The following is a 19,882-nucleotide window of genomic DNA, read 5'->3' on the forward strand; positions in this document are numbered from 1 at the left end:
GGTGCTCAGCACAGGGCCTGGCACACAGTAGGCACCAAATAAATGCTACCATTTGACCGGCCCTTCCTTCCTGGGGTAGCGCCATGCCCGCCTTCAGGAGGCTGGCCAGACAGCCGAGACAGGCAGGGCAGAGACGGGCATCTCCCTACAGGAGACCGACCCACACCCAGATGGGCACAGATGGAGCTCCCGATCCTGCCCCGCCCAGAAGCCATCCACCGTGGCTCAGACCGTGGCATCCCCGTTGAGCCAGGCCTGGCCGGCGCCCAGGCGCTCAGCGCTTCACAAGCTAGACCTCATGAGGGCCGTGGGTGCCGTCTCCCTCCCGGAGGAAGGGCTCACAGACACTGGGGCCAGAGCAGGAGGGAGGCCGGGGCTGGGCTGGGCTCTCCCACATGCTCTCAGGCACACTGGGAGCCACGAGGGCCCAGGCTCCTCAAGGGGGACGGCACCAGGGCCCCACGTTTCTTCGGGCCCCTCGCTCGCTGACCAGAACCAGAGCATCACCAAAGACACGCGGCTGACTTCTCCAGGGGGGTCACATTTATTGGCTAAAGTCCCCGGGCTGCTGACGCCCACCCCCTCCCCAAGCCTCGGGGAAGAAGGGAAGTGCTGGGCCTGGGGCGCCCGTCCTCGGGGGTGACGCAAGGACCCGCCTGCCGCCACATTGTGTCTGCAAGGGGGCAGTCAGCACTCAGCGGTGGTGGGTAACACGTCTACGTACACCGTCTGCGTGTTCAGCGACTTCATAGAGACGTCTTCTGTGAGCTCTGGGGGAGAGAGAACAGACAGTGAGCTCCTACCCGCCCGCCGCGGAGGGCGCATTTGAGGCCGCGTGAGAAGGGCTGCTAGGAGCCCTGGCCCGCTCGCTTCCCTTCTCACACTGCGCCACAAACAGCAAGTGCCTAATACGTGCTGCAGGAATGAAGAGATGAAGGAGCGAGTATAGCACGGCAGTCAGGGCAGTGGATGCCCTGGGTTCAAATCCTGAGCAGCGACTTCACCAGCAGGGCAATCGCAAAGTCCTAACCCCGCCGGCTTCAGTTTCCTACTCTGCAAAATGAGTTTCTGTGGGTTCCTATGCCGTGCATCCCATCCTCCAGGTCTGCCATCCGAGGCCCTCCAGCCAAACCGGCCGTCCTGGGCTAGCTCCCCGGCCAGGCTAAGCCTGGAGGGCCAGGGGTCATCTCAGTGGAGGTGACAGTACACATTGATAAAGAGCTCCAAGAACATGACCTCACGGGATCCTGACAGCAACTTGGAAGGGCAGCGCTATTACCATCCCCATTTTAGAGTTGAGGAAGTGACTTGACCAGGGTAACACAGATAGTTAGTGTCTGAGACAGGGTTTGACTCAGGCCTCCCTGACTCCAGGCCCAGCGCTCTGCGTACCGTGGTGCCCCCCCACCCCACCCCGGCTGCCTCACAGGTAGGGAATGCACGGCTCCCTGGGGGAGAGGCCTTTAAGAACAGCTGGAGTCAGGGTGGGAGGGGGAAAGGGCACCAAAGACCGCCCTCGGTTACTCCACCTCACCCTGGTCCTCCCCACGTCAGTGGCCCAGAGACCAAGGCCCCGCCCCCTGGGAGGCCAATGGGCACAGCCCAGAGTGAGGCCCGGAGGCAGCTGGGGGCCAGGGGTGACTGTGCTTGAGGGACGGTCGCTGCCTTTTTGACTTGGCAAGCAGCTCCCCACTCGCATTCGGAGGGGAGCACTGTGTGGGACAAGCGCACCGAGGCCGCGCCCAGCGGCACTGACCCTCTCTACAATGGGCAGGAACGGGGGAGGCCAGGCGGCCGCAAAGGGCAACGGCGCCTCCCTGGGCACAGGGGGCAGCCGCCCCGCCGAGATGTCCAAGAGCAGGATTCTCACCCTGGGTCTGGGCCTCATTCAGGAAGAGCCTGAGCCTCCGGCTGCGCAGGCCAAACACCTTGGCGGCTTCGTGGAGCAGGCCCTGGTAGGTCAGGGGCTTCTGGCCCAGCGGGTTCTCCAGGAGCAGTGTGCCCACCTGTCCCGCCAGACACTCTAGGAAAGAAGCAGGGCCATCAGGTCCCCTCCAGGTAGGCCCTTCCCTGGGCTGAGGGCCCGGGGGGCGGGGGGCGTCCAGCCCTGCCCTCACCTCCCTCCCCACCACTCCTCCCCAAGCCAGGTGAGCAGCAGCCATAGACCCCGCCCCTCCCAGTAACAGGTGCCCATCACCCTCCACCCTCCCTCGGCCGCTGCCCCCCCGCCCCGGCCCCTGCTGCCTGCTCACACCAGGAGGCTCTCGCCCCCCGCCTGCGCACCTTGCGGCTTGGCGTTCACCAGCTGCAGATTGAGGAAGCCGCAGAGAACGCTGGGGTTCTGGACTGCTGCCGGGGGGGATCCTGACGTCACACACAGAGTCTTCCCGCTGAGGCTCAGCAAGTCGGTTTTGCTGACGACTTCTGCAAGCAGGGAGAGGTCTGAGCTGGGCGTCGTCGGGCCCATCTGCTCCGCCCAGACAGGGCCCCAGGAAGCACAATTCAAGCTGGGCTTGGGCAGGTCATGGTGTGAAAGCAAAGGACCCTCGGGCTCATGGTGACACCCAAAGACCAAAGGAGGTGTGAGTGAGCCCCTTCCTTCCCCAGGGAAGACGCGCACGGGAGGAGGTAGCGGGTGTTACACTTGGGATATAGCCTACCAGGGATAAAGGACAAACACCCGTGGGGGAGGCAAAGGCTGGCCCGGCCAGGGTGGGGTGGGGGTGGGGACACCCCGAGAAGCACACGCCCACCAGCATCAGGGCCTTTCCCCAGCCGCCTGTGATCCACCCTCCCGCGGAAGCCCTAGGCCGACCCCCAAGGCCCCCGTTTTACAAAGGACAAGGCAGCAGGTAAAGCAAACGCCGGCAGAGGCAGAGCTGAGTGGTGAGTCCCCGAAAGGAACACGAGGTTTTATAATGAAATGGCAAATGAACGACCGCGTCTTGATTCTCTGGGGGAGGGGACCGCGAGCAGCCTGAACACCCCAAAGTCACCTTCGAGCCTCTCGGGGTTCCTAGCCGGCCCACTCCAGGGACTGCTCAAAGTGCAAACCAACCAAAGGCGCGGGGTCTGGGGAGCCCTGCCGGGTGAGCGCATTGTGGGGGGCTCAGAACCAACCCCCAACTCCACATCGCAGCCAGGGCAATAACGGAGCAGAACCGGGCTTTGGGGATTTACAGCCAGGCAGGAATAGGGCCTGGAGCGCAGGCCGGCAGATTCCTCCTGAGGGCCGGGGGGACGCGACTCTTACGCTCTGTGGGCCTCGGGCCTTCCCACCCGCCTTCGCAGTTGCTCTCCTTCAGGCCCCTCCACATGGCGGCCGCTGTGTGCCAGGACGCGGCGAGCCCAAGGACAAGCAAGCTGCACGTCCCGTCATCTTGGGGGAGTCGGCCTGCTGGCGGTCAGGAGGTCTGACACCCAACCACTCATTTCTTCCTTCAACACAAAGCGCCTGAATTCTCCCTTTAGGGGGCCTATGAGACTACGACTATGTCAGGGGCCTAACTCTCTCCCGTGGCCCACAAGCCCCTGGCTCAGGCTGAGAGGGCCCTGGGGCCTGGTGCGCCCACGGCGAGAGGGAGGAGCCTGGCCGGCCATGTGGCGGGCACGTGTGAGGGGCCGCGAGGAGGCCCGGGCAGAGGCTGCCACGACACATGCGATCCAAAGAGTGACTGGCAGTTCTGTTGTGCAGCAGCTGATGCGCAAGGGAGAGGCCGAGCGAGCAGGCGACCGTCCACTGAGAGATTCCTCGCGCTTAGCCACAAACCTGTTTCTCCGTGGAAAACAGCCAGCTGCGGAGCGCCAAGGTCAAAGATGCTGCTGATGGCGCCCTTGAGTTTCGTGAGGTCGAGCTGGTGATCTCCTTTGGGATTCTCAAGGAGCAGGACTCCGCCTAAAAAGAAGAGAAAATCAGCCTCAGTTCCTCCCCTAATCTTCTCTGGGTGACCTCTCGATGAGGGGACGGGGCACAGTGCCTGTCGCCCCCATCAAGACACAGGGTTCTATGCCAGTCAAGGCGAGGCTCAATCAGGCCCAAGTTACATGCGTTGAGCCCAGGCCAAACCGGAGCGTTCTGAAGAGAGGCCAGGGGGGCTAATGGTGCTGGGAAAGCCGCCAGAGATGGAGCCCCGGGGGGGAGAAATCGGAGAGAAGGGCCTGCCCGGAGAAGCCTGGAGGGCCCTGCTGGGTGGCAAGGAGGGAAGGTCAGCCCAAACTGTGGCCTTGTCTGAGGTCCAGGCAGGCTCTCGGTTGGCCCTGCCCGGAACAAGGCCTCTGAGCTGGATGGGAGAGGAGGGGGTCTTTCTGGAGAATGCCGGAGCCCAGCTTCAGGCTAACGGCTTGGGGAAAAGCTGTCACAGATGGACTCCCAAGGAGAAAGTGGAGAGAAGGGCCTGTCTGGCCCCTGGGAGAGCGCATGGACGCATGGATGTGGAGGGGAAGGAAGGCGAAGGAAGGCGCCTCAGAGCCCTCAGGTGCGGGGCCACAGGAACCTTTGGGGAAGAGGCCAGGCCAGGAGGCCCACAGGACGCGAGGCCTAGATGGCTGGGAATAGTCTCTGAGGCCGACTCTGCCAGCCTCCATCCAAGGCTACCTCCTTAGACTTTGGCAGCATGTGGCAGGCTGCAGTACCGACGGCGTCAGGTCCGCTGCACGGATCGCTGAGCACCGCCAGACAGTCTGGGTTCTCTCCCTACGCGCCTCTGTTCCAATGCTGGCTGCCTACCATCACTACGGGGACTCCAAGCACATAGGGCCAAGGCCCAGGGATGGGGCAGTGATGAGGAAGAGTTTCTGGGGCCTGCCTCCTTGGCTGTGAGGGGCAGCTTCCTCTGCTGCTCCCCTCCCCCGGGCTGGATGCCCCCAGGGCCAGGTCTGCCCCCTTTGGCGTGCAAGCTTGTGCTGCCTCGAGGGATCTGGGGGATGTGGGGGCTGGCCACGAACCCCCCAAAGGCAGACTGCCTCCCACTGACGGGAGCGGGCTCCTTTGCTCCACCTGAGGCGCCAACACAGTGGGGAGGCGCCCAAGGAAACAGGCAATTCTGCACGCAGAGCATGCCTGCCAAGGGGGCGCCGCGATCCCAGCCAGAGCTTTTCTCTTACCTCGCTCTCTGCCACTGACACAGACGTTCAGGTTGACGTAAGCACACGCGGGAGCAGGTGGGGCTGCAGGTGGGGCCGAGCCTCGGGTCAGGGTGATTTCCAGGTCAGAGCCCTTGAGCTGAACACGGGAGGGAGGATAGTGTATAGCCACCCTGAGGGGGGACCACAAGGGACCCCGAAGGCAGAACAAATGAAAGATGGGCCTGTCGGTGACAGTGCCCAGAAAGCCCGTGGGGGTCGGCGGGGGCTGAGGAGGGCCCTGAGCGGCCCTCTGGGGCACCTGCCCCCTCCTCCCACTGTGAGGGTCTCATGGGCACCTCTCCCATCCCCTTCAGTCCCTTCCTCTGTCCTTCCCCCATTAGAATGGAAGCTCCTGGAGGGCAGGGGCCATCCCTGGGCACAGTGCCCAGCACAAAGGCAGCACGCTGCCAACACTGGGGCGGGTGCCTGTTTCCCATGAGTCAGCCCAAGGCCACAGAGGCCAACGGCCACGCAGCCACACTCCAGCCCTCTGGGCCCAGTGGCGGAGGAGCTCCCGGGGCCTCTGACCCGGGACCGCCTGGGGTTCTCCACAAGGGCTCCCCACCCCTGCCTGGGCTTTGCCGGAAGACCTTCAATGGCCTGCTACCTGCCAAGGCTGCTTGTTCCGCCGCCCTTCGATGCCCTGGGGCCAGGCAGACCAAGCGCATTCCCTCTCGAGGACAGACAGCCGTCTGGAGCCTGGCTCTCCCCGACCCCCACCCTTCCTTCAACCTGTTTCCCAAAGGGATGCACTTAGGCCCCCTTCTCACGCTTCTGGCTAAGTGTCTCAGGACCCTCTTCCAACTCCCAAGGAAAAGGTGGTGCCCAGGGACCCTCGGCCACCTGGGCATTCCCGGCTGCCGCACGGCAGCCCTACTGACTCCCAGACCCCACCTGCCTCCCCATCAACGGATGAAGCAGAGGTGCAAAACCCAAGCCGAGGCCACGTCATCGGGTCAGCCCACGATCCGGGTCTCTGGGGGTCCTGGTGCTGCCAGCCAGCAGGCTCCAAGAAGGGACAGAGGCCTCCCCCCAGCACCAGCCTCCAGGGCCTAAGGGCGCTGTCACGGAGGCCCCGCGCTCACCTGGGTCACTTCCTGGATGAGCACTCTGTCCGACGGCGGCACCGGGTAGGGCTGGAGAGGAGCCTTGATGGTGGCCAAGATAAAGTCCGTGTGAGTCCGGATGACGGTGTCCAGGTAGTCCCCTTGAGAGGGGGACCTGTAGTACACAGTGATGTCGTCCGTGGGGACCAGATTGCACTTCGAACCGGAGACAAAAACCGAAAATCGGCGTCGGCAGAGAGAGAGGGTGAGGTCCCCAGTGGCGGCAGGTGCCTTCCTCCCAACCAGGCGAGTGACACGCCCACGGAGCAGGGCCTGCTCACCCGTGCCCGCCCTGACTCAGTGACCCATGCATGCATCCCGGCGTCACGGCACGTCGCTGGCTCCCCACGCCTGCCTCACCTTCTTGCGCAGCTTCTGAATGCGGTTGATGACCTCCCGGGCCATGCCTTCATCAACCATGCTCTGATCGGGGGTGACATCCAGGAGCACCAGCACCTACGGGGGAGAGAGCGAGGGCGCACGGGTGGGTGCGGAGGACTCTCTGACACAGGGAGGTGCCGCTCTGACTGGAATGAGCAAAGATAGCACACGCCGAGAGCTAAAACATCTTGTGTTTCTGCCGGTCTGCCTGCGGTGGGCCATGGGATGGCCAGGACCAGAGGCCCATCATCCGTTCTCCAAGGCCCAGGTAACAAGAAAAGCCTATGGCCCACGGGCCAGAACCTCTGGGCTTCTCCCATCAGTCAGGGGAGTCACGTTAGCACCTGCCGGTTCAGAGGGCCCAACGAGTCAACGCCAGCTCCACAAGGCTGCGAGGGTCTGGAGTCAGAAAGACTGAGTTCCAGTCCCGCCTCAGACACTTACTAGCTAGGTGGCCCTGGGCCAGCCATTTAACTAATGCTGCCTGCCTCAGTTTCTTCAACAGTAAAATGGGGATAACAGCACCGCCCCCAAGGTTGTTGTGGGGATCATGAGATAATAACTGTAAAGTGCTCGGCAGAATGCCTGGCACACAGTAGGTGATTAATCAATGCTCATTTCCTTTTGCCCTTCCTTGAAGGCAGGGCCCCTTCCTACTCTGGTCACAAGAGGAACCTCTGACCTGCATTACTGAGTGAGAAAACGAAAGACCGCCCTTGTTGTACCCCCACGGAACCCGGCTTTTAGCCCACTCCTGGCTGAAGGGGCACAGTGCCGGCACCGAGACCCCAAGGGCAGCGTGGGCAGCACCTGGGCATCTGAGTGCGCTTCGTAGTGAGACGAGGCCTGGCCAAAGGTGTACAGCAAGCGGACGTCTTCTGTGCGAAGCTCGTGCCCGTCCACGACGAGAGATCCTGTTGGAAACACAGCCGTCGGGTCCGGCGGAGGGGGCTCCCCCTTCCAGGCCGGCTGGGAGGGAGCGGAGCAAGGGGCCTCAGGCTCGTGGTGGGCATCCCCGTGGCTGGGGTGATGCTTCCAGCCACACCTTGCCCCGGCCCGTCCCCCTGCGGCCCCTGCCCAGTGACCCCCACGAGGCTCGGCCTGCTCTCGCTTTGCTCCCACAGGCAAAACAACCGATTGGAGCACAAGTGCTTGGGTGGGGACGGGGTTAATGTTCCCATGAAACCAGACCTTTGGGGCAGAAGTGAGAGAACATGGAAGGGTCTGGGAATCTGTTTCAGACACGGGGACGTTTTGGTCTCTGCTGTCGGGGGACGGTGGAGACGCCTCTGACCAACCCGGACCCGTTCTTCCAGACCCAGACGAAGCCACTGCCCACCCTGGGCCTCCTTTCAACCTCCCGCACGAAGGACGGGTCTGGCTCGGGCCCACTGGTCGCTCCTGCCTTCCCTTGTGACCGTGCCCTTCGGGGCCTGTCATGCCCAGAGCCTCCTCCAGCCCCGTCCCTGGACGGGGGGCAGAAGCAGAATGCCACGGGGGCTCCATGTACCAGTCTGCTGCAGACGCTCCAGCTGCTCGCTGGGCAGCTCCCTGATGGATGCCATCACAGCCTTGAAGGCCCCTTTGAGGCGCTTGCCCAGGACCATGTGGTCGGGCTCTGCCCTGAGCCGGATGCCATACTTCTTTTTATCTGTAGACAAGGTCACCTGCCGAACATTCAGCTCCTGTATTTATTTTAAAGAAGACACAAATGCCAAAGGTCACAAAATGATGAGCAGGCTTCAGTCTGTGGCACCAGGGCGCCGCTGGCGGCCTGACTGGTTCCCGGACCCCATGAGGTGGGCTGGGAAGTGGGAGACCCGACTTCCTGAGGGTGCTGAGGCGTGGGGGCAGGCCCAAAGCTGCTCACGCACGAGCAGTTCTGAACAACGGGGTCGTGCTAAAGGCAAGCACTCTGGGAACCTGGGCAAGCCAGACCTGAAGGAGGGAGTCAGCTTAGCGCAAACAGCCCGTCCGTCACTGGGAAACATTTTCCTTGAGAGTTGAGAGACACCTAAGGAACGGTCCCAGCAGAGAAAACTTCCCTCTGACGGGGTGTCTGAGGCCGGGGGCCGCTGCCGCTCCCCACCCCCTGCCCTGTCCCCGCCCTGCCCCTGACCCCGAGGGGCCCGCGCAGGCCTCACCTCAAGGATATACTTCTCCAAAGCCCTGATGTCGTTCAGGGCCTCGGGATCTTGATGGATGACCACAATCTCCTTCAGAGGATACTGGAGGGAGAAGAAAGGGCACAACATCCACTCCCTGTCAGCCCTGACCAGAAGGCCCAGGCCGCGGAGACACAGGGCAGGAAGGGGCGCTGCCCAGGGCTCTGCCCACCTCACCTTGATCGGAATTGTCTTGCGGTCCCGGATGACTCGCCCCAGCTCGATGACAGACTGCATCCTGGAGACGGCGTTCTCGGTCTTCTTGTCAATCAGATCCTCTCTGGGGTGGGAGGAAAGTCTCTAAGCAGCTGACAGCGCTTCCCGCCCCCTCCAGAATGCACCCTCAGCCACGCGCCAGCATCCTCTGGGAGTTTCCCACCCGGTTCAATTCTTGTGGGCTCTAAAAAGGACGGTGAGGACCAAACACATGCTTATCCTGCAGAATCAGCAAAGGCCAAGCACCTTCAAGGAGCTGCCCCAAGCTTCCCCATCACACCCAGACAGGGCAGGAGCAGGCGCCCCATCGGAAAACCGGCCAGCTCAGGCCTTGCCTTGCACCCTGCCCCGCGCTCTGCCTCACACCACTCCCCGTCTCTCCTCTGACTCTGTTCTGGTGGGAGCAGGAGAGGCACCCAGAAAACCCAAGAGCATCACACCTCAAACGTGGGTTCAGGTAAGGTGTGGCCTCAAGGCCCTTCCTTTCCAAATTGCCTTTTCCTGGCAAAATGACAAACGAACCCCCCACCTAGAAACACAGAGTGTCCTTCCTCCTAATCACCCAGCACCTCCACAATGACAGTGAGGATGAGGGTGGGGCCTGGATGAGCCCACTGGGCAGGCCGGTCAGAAAGGAAATGGTGAGCTTTGAGGAATCCGTAGGTGAGGGCAGGCTCTCCTTTCTTACAGCCTTCCCCATGGCCCTGGATGAGGCCTCAGTTTCCCCATCCCTGCAATGGAGGCAGTCCCCCTGCTCTAGCAGGCTGCCAGAGGGAAGGGGGAGCAGCTGAGATCACGTAGGGAAAACCCATCTGTGGAGTGTGCCGATGCTTACCGGACATGAGGAAGCATGAGGTAGTGAATGCTCAGTGTGTCCTTTTCCCGGACTGAGGCCGGGTCAATGAGGGTCTTCAGGTTCTGGTAAATCAGCTCCGTGAGGAAAGGGGTGTAGGGGGCCTGTGTAAAGGAGAGAGGAGAGGGCCCCCGCCTGGTACAGTGATCTCCAACACCGGGAGACACATACACCTGAGGGGCAAACGGCCCTGCCCTGTGGTCGGTGAAAATGCCCTAACCAAGATGGCGGCCAGCCCTGGGAAACCAAGCGAGACCCCCATTCAGTTGGGACAGGGCTGTATCCCCTGAGCTGGGTCACACAACTGGGGTGTGACACGTACAGGATGCAGAGTACTCGCTGCCTTTCTACCGTACAAAAACCAGGTGGACACGCTATGTGTGTGTAGACCCCAAAGCCCAATATCCCCACTTCAGAGCCCCAAAGAGAGGGGAAGTCTGGGATGATGTACCTCGGCAGGAGTGCGATCTACACCTGTCCAAAGGCCCTGGCCTAGCCCCAGTATCAACTACGTTATTCAACAGGACGCCCTCATCGGGAGGCTGCTTAGCGATGGCTGCGTGGGCTCCGTCTCAGAGGCCTGGCCGCCACCACGCCAACACCAGCAGCAGCTGGAGGGTGTCACACCTGGAGAACCAGGGGGCTTAGCAAGGGCGGGAGGGAGGGGCGCACTCACCATCAGTTTGCACAGGGAGAACAGAATGCTAAATAAAGTCTCTAAGGCCATGACACAGTCATCAGTCCCATTTTCACCCTAAAAAAAAAGATCAGAAAAACCACCTTCTCTCTATCCATCGAGAACACTGAAAAATGAAGTTCAGGGCCCCAAGCAAGACCCCCTTGCTGCTCCCTGGGGGTGTGGAACACAGGAGGCACGCCGACCGCGACTGCCCAAGGTCCTGGATGGCTCAGCCCTCCTCTGTATCTTAAAGGGTTGGGGGGAGGGGGGCAGGCAGGGCCCCATGAGGAAGTATGGCCCCACGGAGCAGCCCTTTGAGAACGGGATGGCCCCGGGGCCTGCAGGGGACAGCGTCCTCCTCGGCCACCCTGAGCGCCCCAGACCCCGCGGTGTCCCGATGTGGTGCCACCTGTGTTCTTGCCTGCCCACCTGCGAGCGGACACTCACCTTGAGCCGCCGGCGGTTCATTCGGACGTACCAGTTGGTCAGCACATCCACAAACTTGACTAATCGCGGCACCACGGTATACAGTCGGTAAGCTGAAGTGGCCCAAGAAGGAAGCAGGTCAGCGGGCCTTCCTGATTCCCCAGGCCTTCCTGATTCCCCAGGCCTCAAGCTCTCTTCTGACGTCTCTGCCTTACTATGGGCCAGTGGTGACCTGCCCACGGAGCACCAGCAATGCCTGCCCCTCCTGACCTCCCCGGCTAAGTCTGGGGACCCTCTCTCTGTCACTCAGCTCCATCCCCTCCTGGCTGTGCCCGCTCCTGGAGGGCAGGCCCTGTTTCCTTCTCTGTCCTTCTATCCCCCCTCACCCCAGTGCCTAACACCCAGTAGGTGCTTCATAAATGCTCTGCTCGCCTGAGGGCAGGCTCATCACCCCAGAGGCTGGGGGTGGGGGCTTGGCAGAGGGAGCCCCCACAGAGGGACCCTGTCTGCGTCCCCAGTGTCCTCACCGGCCATCTCGACCTCAAAGAACCCGATGAGGGACTGCATGCAGGACAGGATCCAGCGGTCAGTGACGTTGCTGCTCTCCTTCACGGCGTCCTCATTATAAAGGAATTCCACCTCCGCCTCCTGGCCAGGAAAAAGGAACGGGATTGTTGACACAGAAGCCGGGCTGGCAGGGACTAGAGAAGCTTCTGCCAAAGAAACACCACCTTTTGGGGTTCAACGAGCACAGAAGGTGGGAGGGCCATGCAGCCGGGCCCCTTCACCCCACCGCGTGCCAGCCTTGACCCAGGACTCATCCGTCTATGCTACAGCTTCATTCTTGGCACGGCATTCAAGGCCTCCACAAGCTGGCTCTAACCCTGCCCTCCAATCTCTCTAAGGGCTGAAATCCTTCTCTTCACTCAGGCCACAGCTCTGCGACCCCCTTGTCTAAGAAGATCCCTGATCTCTTCCCACCTGTGTGACCTCTCCTACCCCCCATCTACCACTTCCTTCTAATCGGACCTCAAAAATTCAAACACACCTGCCAGTTATTAAAGCAAGACTGTGGTTGGTGATGGGGACCCAGGGATGAAAAACAATGCCATCTCTCCAGAGTCTCCACTCTCACAGGGGGTCTAAGGTAAACCCACAAAGTAGCATGAAAGGAAAGACCACGTCAGAGGGACAGAAACTTCAGGGGATGGCGATGACGCCGAGTGTGGGCAGGCCTAGGAAGCCTTAAGGGGTCATGGGGCACATTAGCGGGACTGAGAAGAAAGGGAAGGAGAGCTGCAGAATGAAGACAGGCCAGCAGGGAAGCAACTTATCCACGGGCCTGCAGCCCACTAAGGTTCAGGGCAAGCCCACAGCTGGCTGGAAAGGGAGGGTGGCAACAGACTGTGCAGGGCCTCGAATGCCAGGCAAGACGGTTTCTATAGACAGACAGGTCAGCACTTAGCACCATGCCTGGCACACAGCAGGCACTCGAAGAGGGGCATGTGGATTGGGGGACTCTTGGAGCGGTAGGTGAAGTGGGGGGAGAAGATAAGGTAACAGGGATAGGGTAAAAAGACAGCCTGAGAAAGAAATAGTAACTCTAACTTTGACTGTGAATGGGATGTTTAGAGCAGCTCCCTTCATGGTGGCAAAGAACTGGAAATCGCAGGGATGCCCATCCGCTGGGGAATGGCTGAACAAGTTGTGGTACATGAACGTAATGGAATACTATTATGCCATAACAAATGATGAGCAGGTAGACTTCAGAGAAACCCGGAAAGACTTGTGTGGTCTGATGCTGAGTGCAGTGAGCAGAACCAGGAGAACGTTGTTCACAGTAACAGCCACGCTGGGTGATGACTAACTTTGATAAACTAGTCTCTTCTTAGTGATGCAAGGATCTAAGACAATTACAGAAGAGTCATGATGGATAATGCCATCCTCACTCAGACAGAACTTTGGAGTCTGAATGCAGATTGAAGCATACTATTTTCTCTCTTCTTTTTTGTTTTGTTTTTCCTTTCTTGTGGTTTTTCCCTTTGGTTCTGATTCTTCTTTACAACATCACTAATGTGGAAATATGTTTAATTTGATTATACATGTGTAGCCTCAACCAGACTACACACCATCTTGGGGAGTGGGGAGGGGAGGGAGAAGGAAAAATTTAGAACTCAAAATCTTATAAAAGTGAATGCTGAAAACTAAAAACAAATTAATAAAAATTTCCTTTTCAAATTAAAAAAAGAAATGATGAACTCCATGACCTTAGAAAGGCATGGGAAGACTTGCACAAGATGATGAAGGGCAAAGTGGACAGAACCAAGAGAAAACAGTAACAGCAATACTGCTTTAAGAACTTTGAGCAATTAGGTTATTTTGACTATTATAAATCTACAAATTAACCAGAAAGTACATATGAAGAGAGGCACTACCTGTATACAGAGAAGAACTATTTGGGTCTAATGGGATGGGGGAGAGGAGAGAAAGAAAAAGAAATTTACACAACTTTTTGTTGTATATTTGGAGAGAACAGCAAGTTGTACATGGGAGATGTGTAGTTTCATGTACAATCATTTTTTTTATTGTACTGTTATGGAAATGCTTGCTTGTTCCATGAAATGAAAACAAATTTGTAACACACACACACAGAGGAACGAGGCAGGACCAGCCAGGCTCTGCATGCGGAAAGGTCACTGACGCGCTGATGCGAGAGTAGCCATGCCTCAGGGTCTGGGCCTAAGCCGACGGTTCGACCATGGACTGGCTGGAGCCAAGCTGGGAATGAGAACAAATCCAGGAGTGTGAAAGGATGACCAGGACAGAGCTTGTGAGGCCACAACTGAGTCCCCCGCCCACTGACCGCTTGTCACTGGACGAGGCAGGAGATGATTAAAAATGGGAAACAGAAGGCACCCGGATGAGGCACAAACGGTCCTGAGAGAGAGACGGATGGGGCCTACAAGGGACTCGAGTCAGCAAACACTTTCCTCAACTGCCGAGCACACAGAGAGATGGAGTGATCAGGGCCAGCCCAAGCCCCATCTGTGAAGTCTTCGGAGAAAGATGGCGGACGCGGGGAAGCAGGGAGAGCCCGCTAGGCGAGGCCATGTGGACCCTACTCCCAACTGAAGGAAGACACCGAGTACAAGACAGATTCTCTCAACGGCTCTCCTGTCACGGACAAGAGGAGTCACCAGTGTCTGGACTCTGCCCAGTCCTCTGTGTCCTTGTCAAGCAGGTGAACGCGGTGTCAGTGAGAACAGAGACGGGGAAAGGCCCTGGATCAGGGCAGATCATGACAGGAGCGAGGTGCAGACGGGCAACGGGAGGGAGGTGCGGATGGGCAATGGGAGGGAGGTGTGGATGGGCAACAACCGTGAGGCAGGCATGGGTAGATTCCCAAGAAGTTGGAAAGGGGCAAGAGACAAAAAGTGTGGGACAATTCTTGAACCTTTTTAATAATGAAAGGAGGCTGACACCCAAGACAAGCAAGGCGAGTGGTTTAAATGCCCACCTTCCCATTCACAGAGAGATTCTGCAAGGGTCTTTGGAAGGCGGCCACGTCTTTACAACCAACGTCTGGAAGGTGAGGACAACACCAGATCTCTCTGGCCTTCTCTGCCAATTATGAAAAGCCACGTGATCTGGTAGAGCAAAGGGCTGCTTCGCAGGTGGGTCCAACGAGCTAACTTCCAACCACACGGGACATTACTCGAGCTTCCTTGAAGGACCAGAGACAATCTTGTCCAAGGATGCTCTGAGCATAAATGTCAGGCAAGGCAAAAACCAGCGAGATGGCTGTCTGCCAAAGGGGCTCGCTACAGTTCTGGAGGTGATGCCAGGCGCTAAAAGGATGGTGAGATCCTGTGGACGTGCCTGCGGCAGGGCACTGGGCTCCCACGACCATCCACACAGACAACACCGAGTGCCAAAGGCATGACTCAAACTGTCCCACGCTACAGAGGCCATTGGCAGCATGCGCACTGCAGACAGACAGTACAAGTGGACGGGACTGCCTTCACGAAACTGCCAGATCATTGAATGACCCCCAACTTCTCCCAGAAGCAAAGGCCTGTTTTTAATACAATAACCCACAATCCTAGAACACCACAGACCCCACTGAGGGAGAAAGGAGCGCTGCAACGTCACCCGGCAGGGGAGGGAAGAAAGATGTGAAAGGTCACCTCGGAGGACCTTCTCCAGGGACGTGGACGAGGGAAAAAGCAGCAGCTGGTCACACAGCAAGAACGCGGCCTGAGCATCTGTGACCCTGGACTCCTTGGGATGTCGGGAGAAAGGAACATGGAGAAGAGGGGACAGGATGGGCAGCAGCCAAGGGGGCCTCTGAAAAGCCTGAAAGAGGCAGGGCCAAGATGGCAGGGCAGCAGGAAGGAGCACAGCCCAGGCGCCCCAGGACGTGGGAAATCAGATAAGGACCAGAAGTCACAGAAAAGAGTCCCGTCGGGTCAGTCTGCCAGGAGAGAGAGGCGGGGAGGGAGTAAGAGAGACAGAGACAGAGAACCTGAGAGGCAGAAGAGGACAGAGAGATCCGAGGACACCGGAGACGGCGTCTGGCCAGAAGGGTCCCACGCACAGAGCACCCCAGTGCCCAAGGGCTGGCCCATCCACGAGCCAAGAGGTGTAAGGAGGGGCCGGCCAGCCCGGGGCGCTTGGCAGCCGTGTCCTGAGCATGGAACAAGCTCTGAAGGGAGGGCTCTCAAACCAAGAGGGGCCTCTAAACCTGCAGAGCCCCCCAGGGGCTAACAGGAGCTGGGCCCAGCAGCCTACGGAAATGCAAGCAGGGAGTCCCCAGCACCCCTGATGGCCACCCAGAGCTAGGGAGGCGAGCAGGAGCGAGCCCGCAGAAGGGACTGAGCTCGGCCCACCTAAGGCCTTCCTAACTGGAGGCTGTGCCAGGCGCTGGTGCCCAAGGAGCCCAGCTGCAGGGAGGGAGGCTCCTCAGGAAGCAGAGAACAGGACTCCTGGTGGGATGGGCGAGACACCGGCCCCTCAGAACTCCCCAGGGACTGGGAAGGACCCTCCCAGGCTAAAGCCCCAAGGGGATGACTGGGAAGGACTAGCCTTGTTCTCCATAAAGAGACAGCCTGGTCAAAGTGCACATGACACTTCTCTCTGACCAGGCCAGTGGGGGCCAAGCTCTCCAAGGGCTTCTGGGCGCCCTGGCTCTCCCCTTGGGGACCCCCCTCTTCCCACTCTCTGCACCCAGCACTCTGGGAGGTGCAGAGTCCCTCCACAATATCTCATCACCTCTCCTTGGGCTGCTGCCTGCAGACTCCCTGGCTCCTCCTGCCTTTCCCGCCAAACACAAGCTCGGACCCAGCTCAGGTGCAGGGCGCACAGCTCTCCTTCACGCACTCTGTGCTCCACCCAAAGTGGCTGCTCAGCTCTTCTCTGCACTCAGCCTTCCGTCTCCCCCCTCGAGGCCTTTGCACAGGCTGCAGCCCATGCCTGGAGTGCCCTCCCTCCTCCTTCATGGCATTCTGAGCCTCCCTAAAGGGGATCTGGCTCCTGGGCCGCCTCTGACCACTCCAAACATTCTCCTCTCACTGTGGGCACACACCCAGGTGGGGGCATGCCCCTCCCCGACCTCTTCCACCAAGCAGAACACCAATTCCTCCAAGACATGCCCCAGCACGGCTTTCCCGCTCCCCCAACTCCAAGGGAGCTCACCTTCCTCAGGGGAGAGGTAAAGAGACTGAAAAGGACCAGAGGGGTCTGGTGATCTGCCCGTGGTCACCCAGAAGCCCCCGGGGCTGACACTGCTCCCTCTGCCAGCCCTTCGCCCCCTCCCCCAACCTAGCCTTTCTTGGAGGTGCCAACGTGGCTCTCACCCCGAGGCAGGCAGCGGCTCCCGGCCACCCCAGGCCCACCCCACCACGTACCTTATGAAGACGAAGGACATTCTGAATGAGAAAACGGTAGGCATTGTACCACGGCAGGAGGACATCTTTGAGGACGTCTCGGACCCCCTCCTCTTTAAATCGTAGGTTCTCCGCTCGGACCACAGGGGAGTTAATGAGGTACAGCCTGCGATGACCAAAGAAAACTGTCACTGTCCTGGCCAGGCTTGGTTGGGGTGGGGCCTTCCCTCTGGGTGCCCCCATACGGAGCCGCCAGTCAACCACAGTGACAAGCAAAGACCGGGTTTGGGAAGGCTGCAACCTGCATCAGCAGAGGGACTGCCCACGTAGGAACAGCTTCCCCAGAGGACAATCTGGACCACACTCACTTCCACTTCTGACACAATGTGGGGAGCATGAACTGTCGTTAATGGTCCGACACCCCTTGGAAAGGAAGTCTCTGTGCTCAGCCCTGTGGTGCCAGTGAATCTCTGTATCAATGCCTCAGTCGAAGGCCTCGACAGCACACTGATCACACAAACAAACGCTGAAGGATGGAGCCAGGATCCAAAAGATGGATGGGCTGAACCATTCAGACATCGGAGGGGTAAGTAGAGTCCAAGGCGGGGGGGGAGGGGATGTGGAGCTTCCCGCCAGCTTGTCTGGACCAGGCGGCCCCCTGAGGATGCCCCCAAGTGCCCTCCGCTCCCCATCTGCTACCGTTCCTCCTCTGTCCCCATCTCACTCTTCTCTGCCATCTCTCCCCACGCCTCAGAGGTCTTGACTCCTGCGGGTGAGGTGGGCACCCTGGGCAGGTTCAGCCCGGCCTCTTGTGAACCCGCCACGTCCACGCCCGGGTCGCCTGTCCCCGTCCGGGAGGTCCCCGCCATCCCTCACCTTCACACCGATGCACATGTTTTACAGGCAGGAGGCCACGAACCTTACAATGTGGCGTTCCAGGACCCGGACTGGGGCCTCGCCTCTGCAAGGCGATCCCGTTATGCCCCCCAAGTGACCGACCCTCCTGTGCCCCACAGCGGCTCCTGCAAACCTGGCTCCTTAGGCCCTCCGCTGCTGCCTGCAAACAGGCCCAAGGGGCCCCCACCCCCAAGAGACCCTCGGCTGCCTCAACCTCGTCCAATAGAAACTGGCCGATCGCCTCTGCGGCCCTTCACGCTCTGCGCCTATGGGCAGCCTGACGCCGCAGGTTGCCCTCTCCTCTCTGCATTTCCACTGCCCTGCTCTCCGGTTCTCTCCTGACCGGCCCGCTGGCCCCTTGGCCTAGGCCTGAGGGTCGCTCCCCTCCACGCTTTCCCTGGTCACCTCATTAGCCCCTCCCCAGAGTGCCCCGATGCGCACCCCAGACTCTCATGCCTTCAGGAGCTGCCATCCTCCCAGGCACCCGAGCCCACGGCCTCAGAATGGTCCTCAGCTGCTCACTCTCACTGCCCCTCTACTGAGTAAGCAGACAAATCTTGTCATTTCCGCCATTTCCAGCATCAGTTACCCAGCCATCTGCGTGGTGCTGGAAGCTCTTTGCTGTCTGGCCCCAGCCTGCCCGTCTCCTCACGCTCATGCTCTGCTGCTGTCCACACACTCGCGCGCTCTACGACCCGCCTACACGGGACTTCTGGCTGTTCTCAGCATGTCCTGCCATATCCCACCGCCACGCCTTTGTGACGGTCGTGCCCTATGCCTGGAATGCCCTCCTGCCTCACCTCGGCCTCTCAGAATCCCTGGATTCTATCTCGGCAATGAGGCCTAGGCCAGACCCTCCACCCCAGCTGCTAGGATGCCTTCAGCAGCCTCCATTCTCCTGTAAACGCCTAGACTGTAAGCTCCCTGAGGGCCGATGCATTGTGAGTCTGTGCTTGGCACACAGGAACTGCTTACTAAAGGCTTGCTGACTATCTACACTTAATGTCCACGCTCCTGGAAAGCAACAAAGAGAGGGCGTGCCGGCACCCTCCGGGGGCAAAAGAAGTGACGCCCCACGTCAGAAGAGCCCCTGCCTCTGCGCAGGCAGCGAGGGTAACGACTCTCACCGCAGGGCATCGGCTCCGTACTTGCTGATGATCATCGTCGGATCAGGGTAGTTCTTCTTCCGTTTGCTCATTTTCTGACCATCGCTAGAGAAACAAAGGCAGCGTCACAGCCCCGCGGGAGCGTCAGACCCAAATCCCGCCCTGGAGGCCCACCGGAGCCCACTCCCAAGAGGAGTTTTTTAAATGCTCTTCCAAACCCCTCCTACAAGCCTGGTCCTCTCTGACCCGGGTGTGCTGGGCACATACGCCAACCAAAAGGATGCCCAGTGACCAGGAAAGGGCTGAAGTCATAGCAGCGCGTGACGCTTCTGTGACAAGCATGAGCTAAGGACGCAGAGAACCACGGGGAGAATCCCACAGACCCACGCGCAGTCAAGCGAGGACCCAGGAAAACCCATTGACCGCCACCATGAGAACTTCCAACCCGCTAGCGCGGCCTCCCAGGGGATAGGGCCGGGCTGGTGGCCCTCCTCTCCTTGCCCGGGCCCTCTGTGCACCGGCCCTCAGCCTCGCCGCAGGACCAGCCCGTAAAGGACCATGACGGCCCCCGCAGACGACGTCACGCGGGTCACTACCTATCAAGCTAAGATAAAAGGCTCTGTACCTGGCCAGGACCAGCCCGTTCACAATCACGTTCTTGAAGGGAGGCTTCCCAAAGAGTGCAGTAGCCAGCACCAGTAGAGTGTAAAACCTGGGAAGGGAACAAGCAACGTCGGCAGGCCCAGAAGGGGGCCCCCTCACTTGGCACTTCGAAGGCCGAGCTCATGATTGGGGAGGCCGCCCTCTCCATCGCTGCAGCGCTCCCAGGGAAGCCAGGGGCCACATCAGACCAGGAAGGACTAAGAACCCTCCCCACCTCACCCCCCTGCTACGATAATTGGTCCTCTCGGTTTGCCTCTGAAGGACCTCCAGGCCCCTGCCCCTTGTAGACAGACACCTCCGATCCTGAGGCAGAGACCCAGCTTGTCCACAGGGGCCGTCCTGAGCCCTGCAGGCGGCAGCATGCCCTCCCTAGACTTTCCA

General features: G+C 59.8%; 1 protein-coding gene across 1 annotated transcript in view; it reads right to left on the reverse strand.

Annotated features, from left to right (window-relative positions):
- Positions 1-521: 521 nt before the first annotated feature.
- Positions 522-19,882, reverse strand: part of IARS (isoleucyl-tRNA synthetase) — a 39,738-nt gene continuing 20,377 nt past the window's right edge. Inside the window, exons 17-34 of the mRNA XM_027835819.1 lie at positions 19,464-19,550; positions 18,860-18,943; positions 16,857-17,001; positions 11,478-11,598; positions 10,972-11,063; positions 10,522-10,599; positions 9,828-9,949; positions 8,954-9,056; positions 8,756-8,839; positions 8,122-8,296; positions 7,422-7,525; positions 6,591-6,686; positions 6,210-6,386; positions 5,104-5,221; positions 3,770-3,895; positions 2,284-2,424; positions 1,871-2,023; positions 522-770 (exon numbers count right to left, since the gene is read on the reverse strand). Of these exons, the coding sequence (XP_027691620.1) occupies positions 688-770; positions 1,871-2,023; positions 2,284-2,424; positions 3,770-3,895; positions 5,104-5,221; positions 6,210-6,386; positions 6,591-6,686; positions 7,422-7,525; positions 8,122-8,296; positions 8,756-8,839; positions 8,954-9,056; positions 9,828-9,949; positions 10,522-10,599; positions 10,972-11,063; positions 11,478-11,598; positions 16,857-17,001; positions 18,860-18,943; positions 19,464-19,550 (2,089 nt within the window). The 3' untranslated portion in view covers positions 522-687. The remainder of the gene's footprint in view (positions 771-1,870; positions 2,024-2,283; positions 2,425-3,769; positions 3,896-5,103; positions 5,222-6,209; positions 6,387-6,590; positions 6,687-7,421; positions 7,526-8,121; positions 8,297-8,755; positions 8,840-8,953; positions 9,057-9,827; positions 9,950-10,521; positions 10,600-10,971; positions 11,064-11,477; positions 11,599-16,856; positions 17,002-18,859; positions 18,944-19,463; positions 19,551-19,882) is intronic.

This window comes from Vombatus ursinus, unplaced genomic scaffold (assembly GCF_900497805.2).
Source record: "Vombatus ursinus unplaced genomic scaffold, bare-nosed wombat genome assembly UNPS02014817.1, whole genome shotgun sequence".
NCBI lineage: Eukaryota > Metazoa > Chordata > Mammalia > Diprotodontia > Vombatidae > Vombatus > Vombatus ursinus.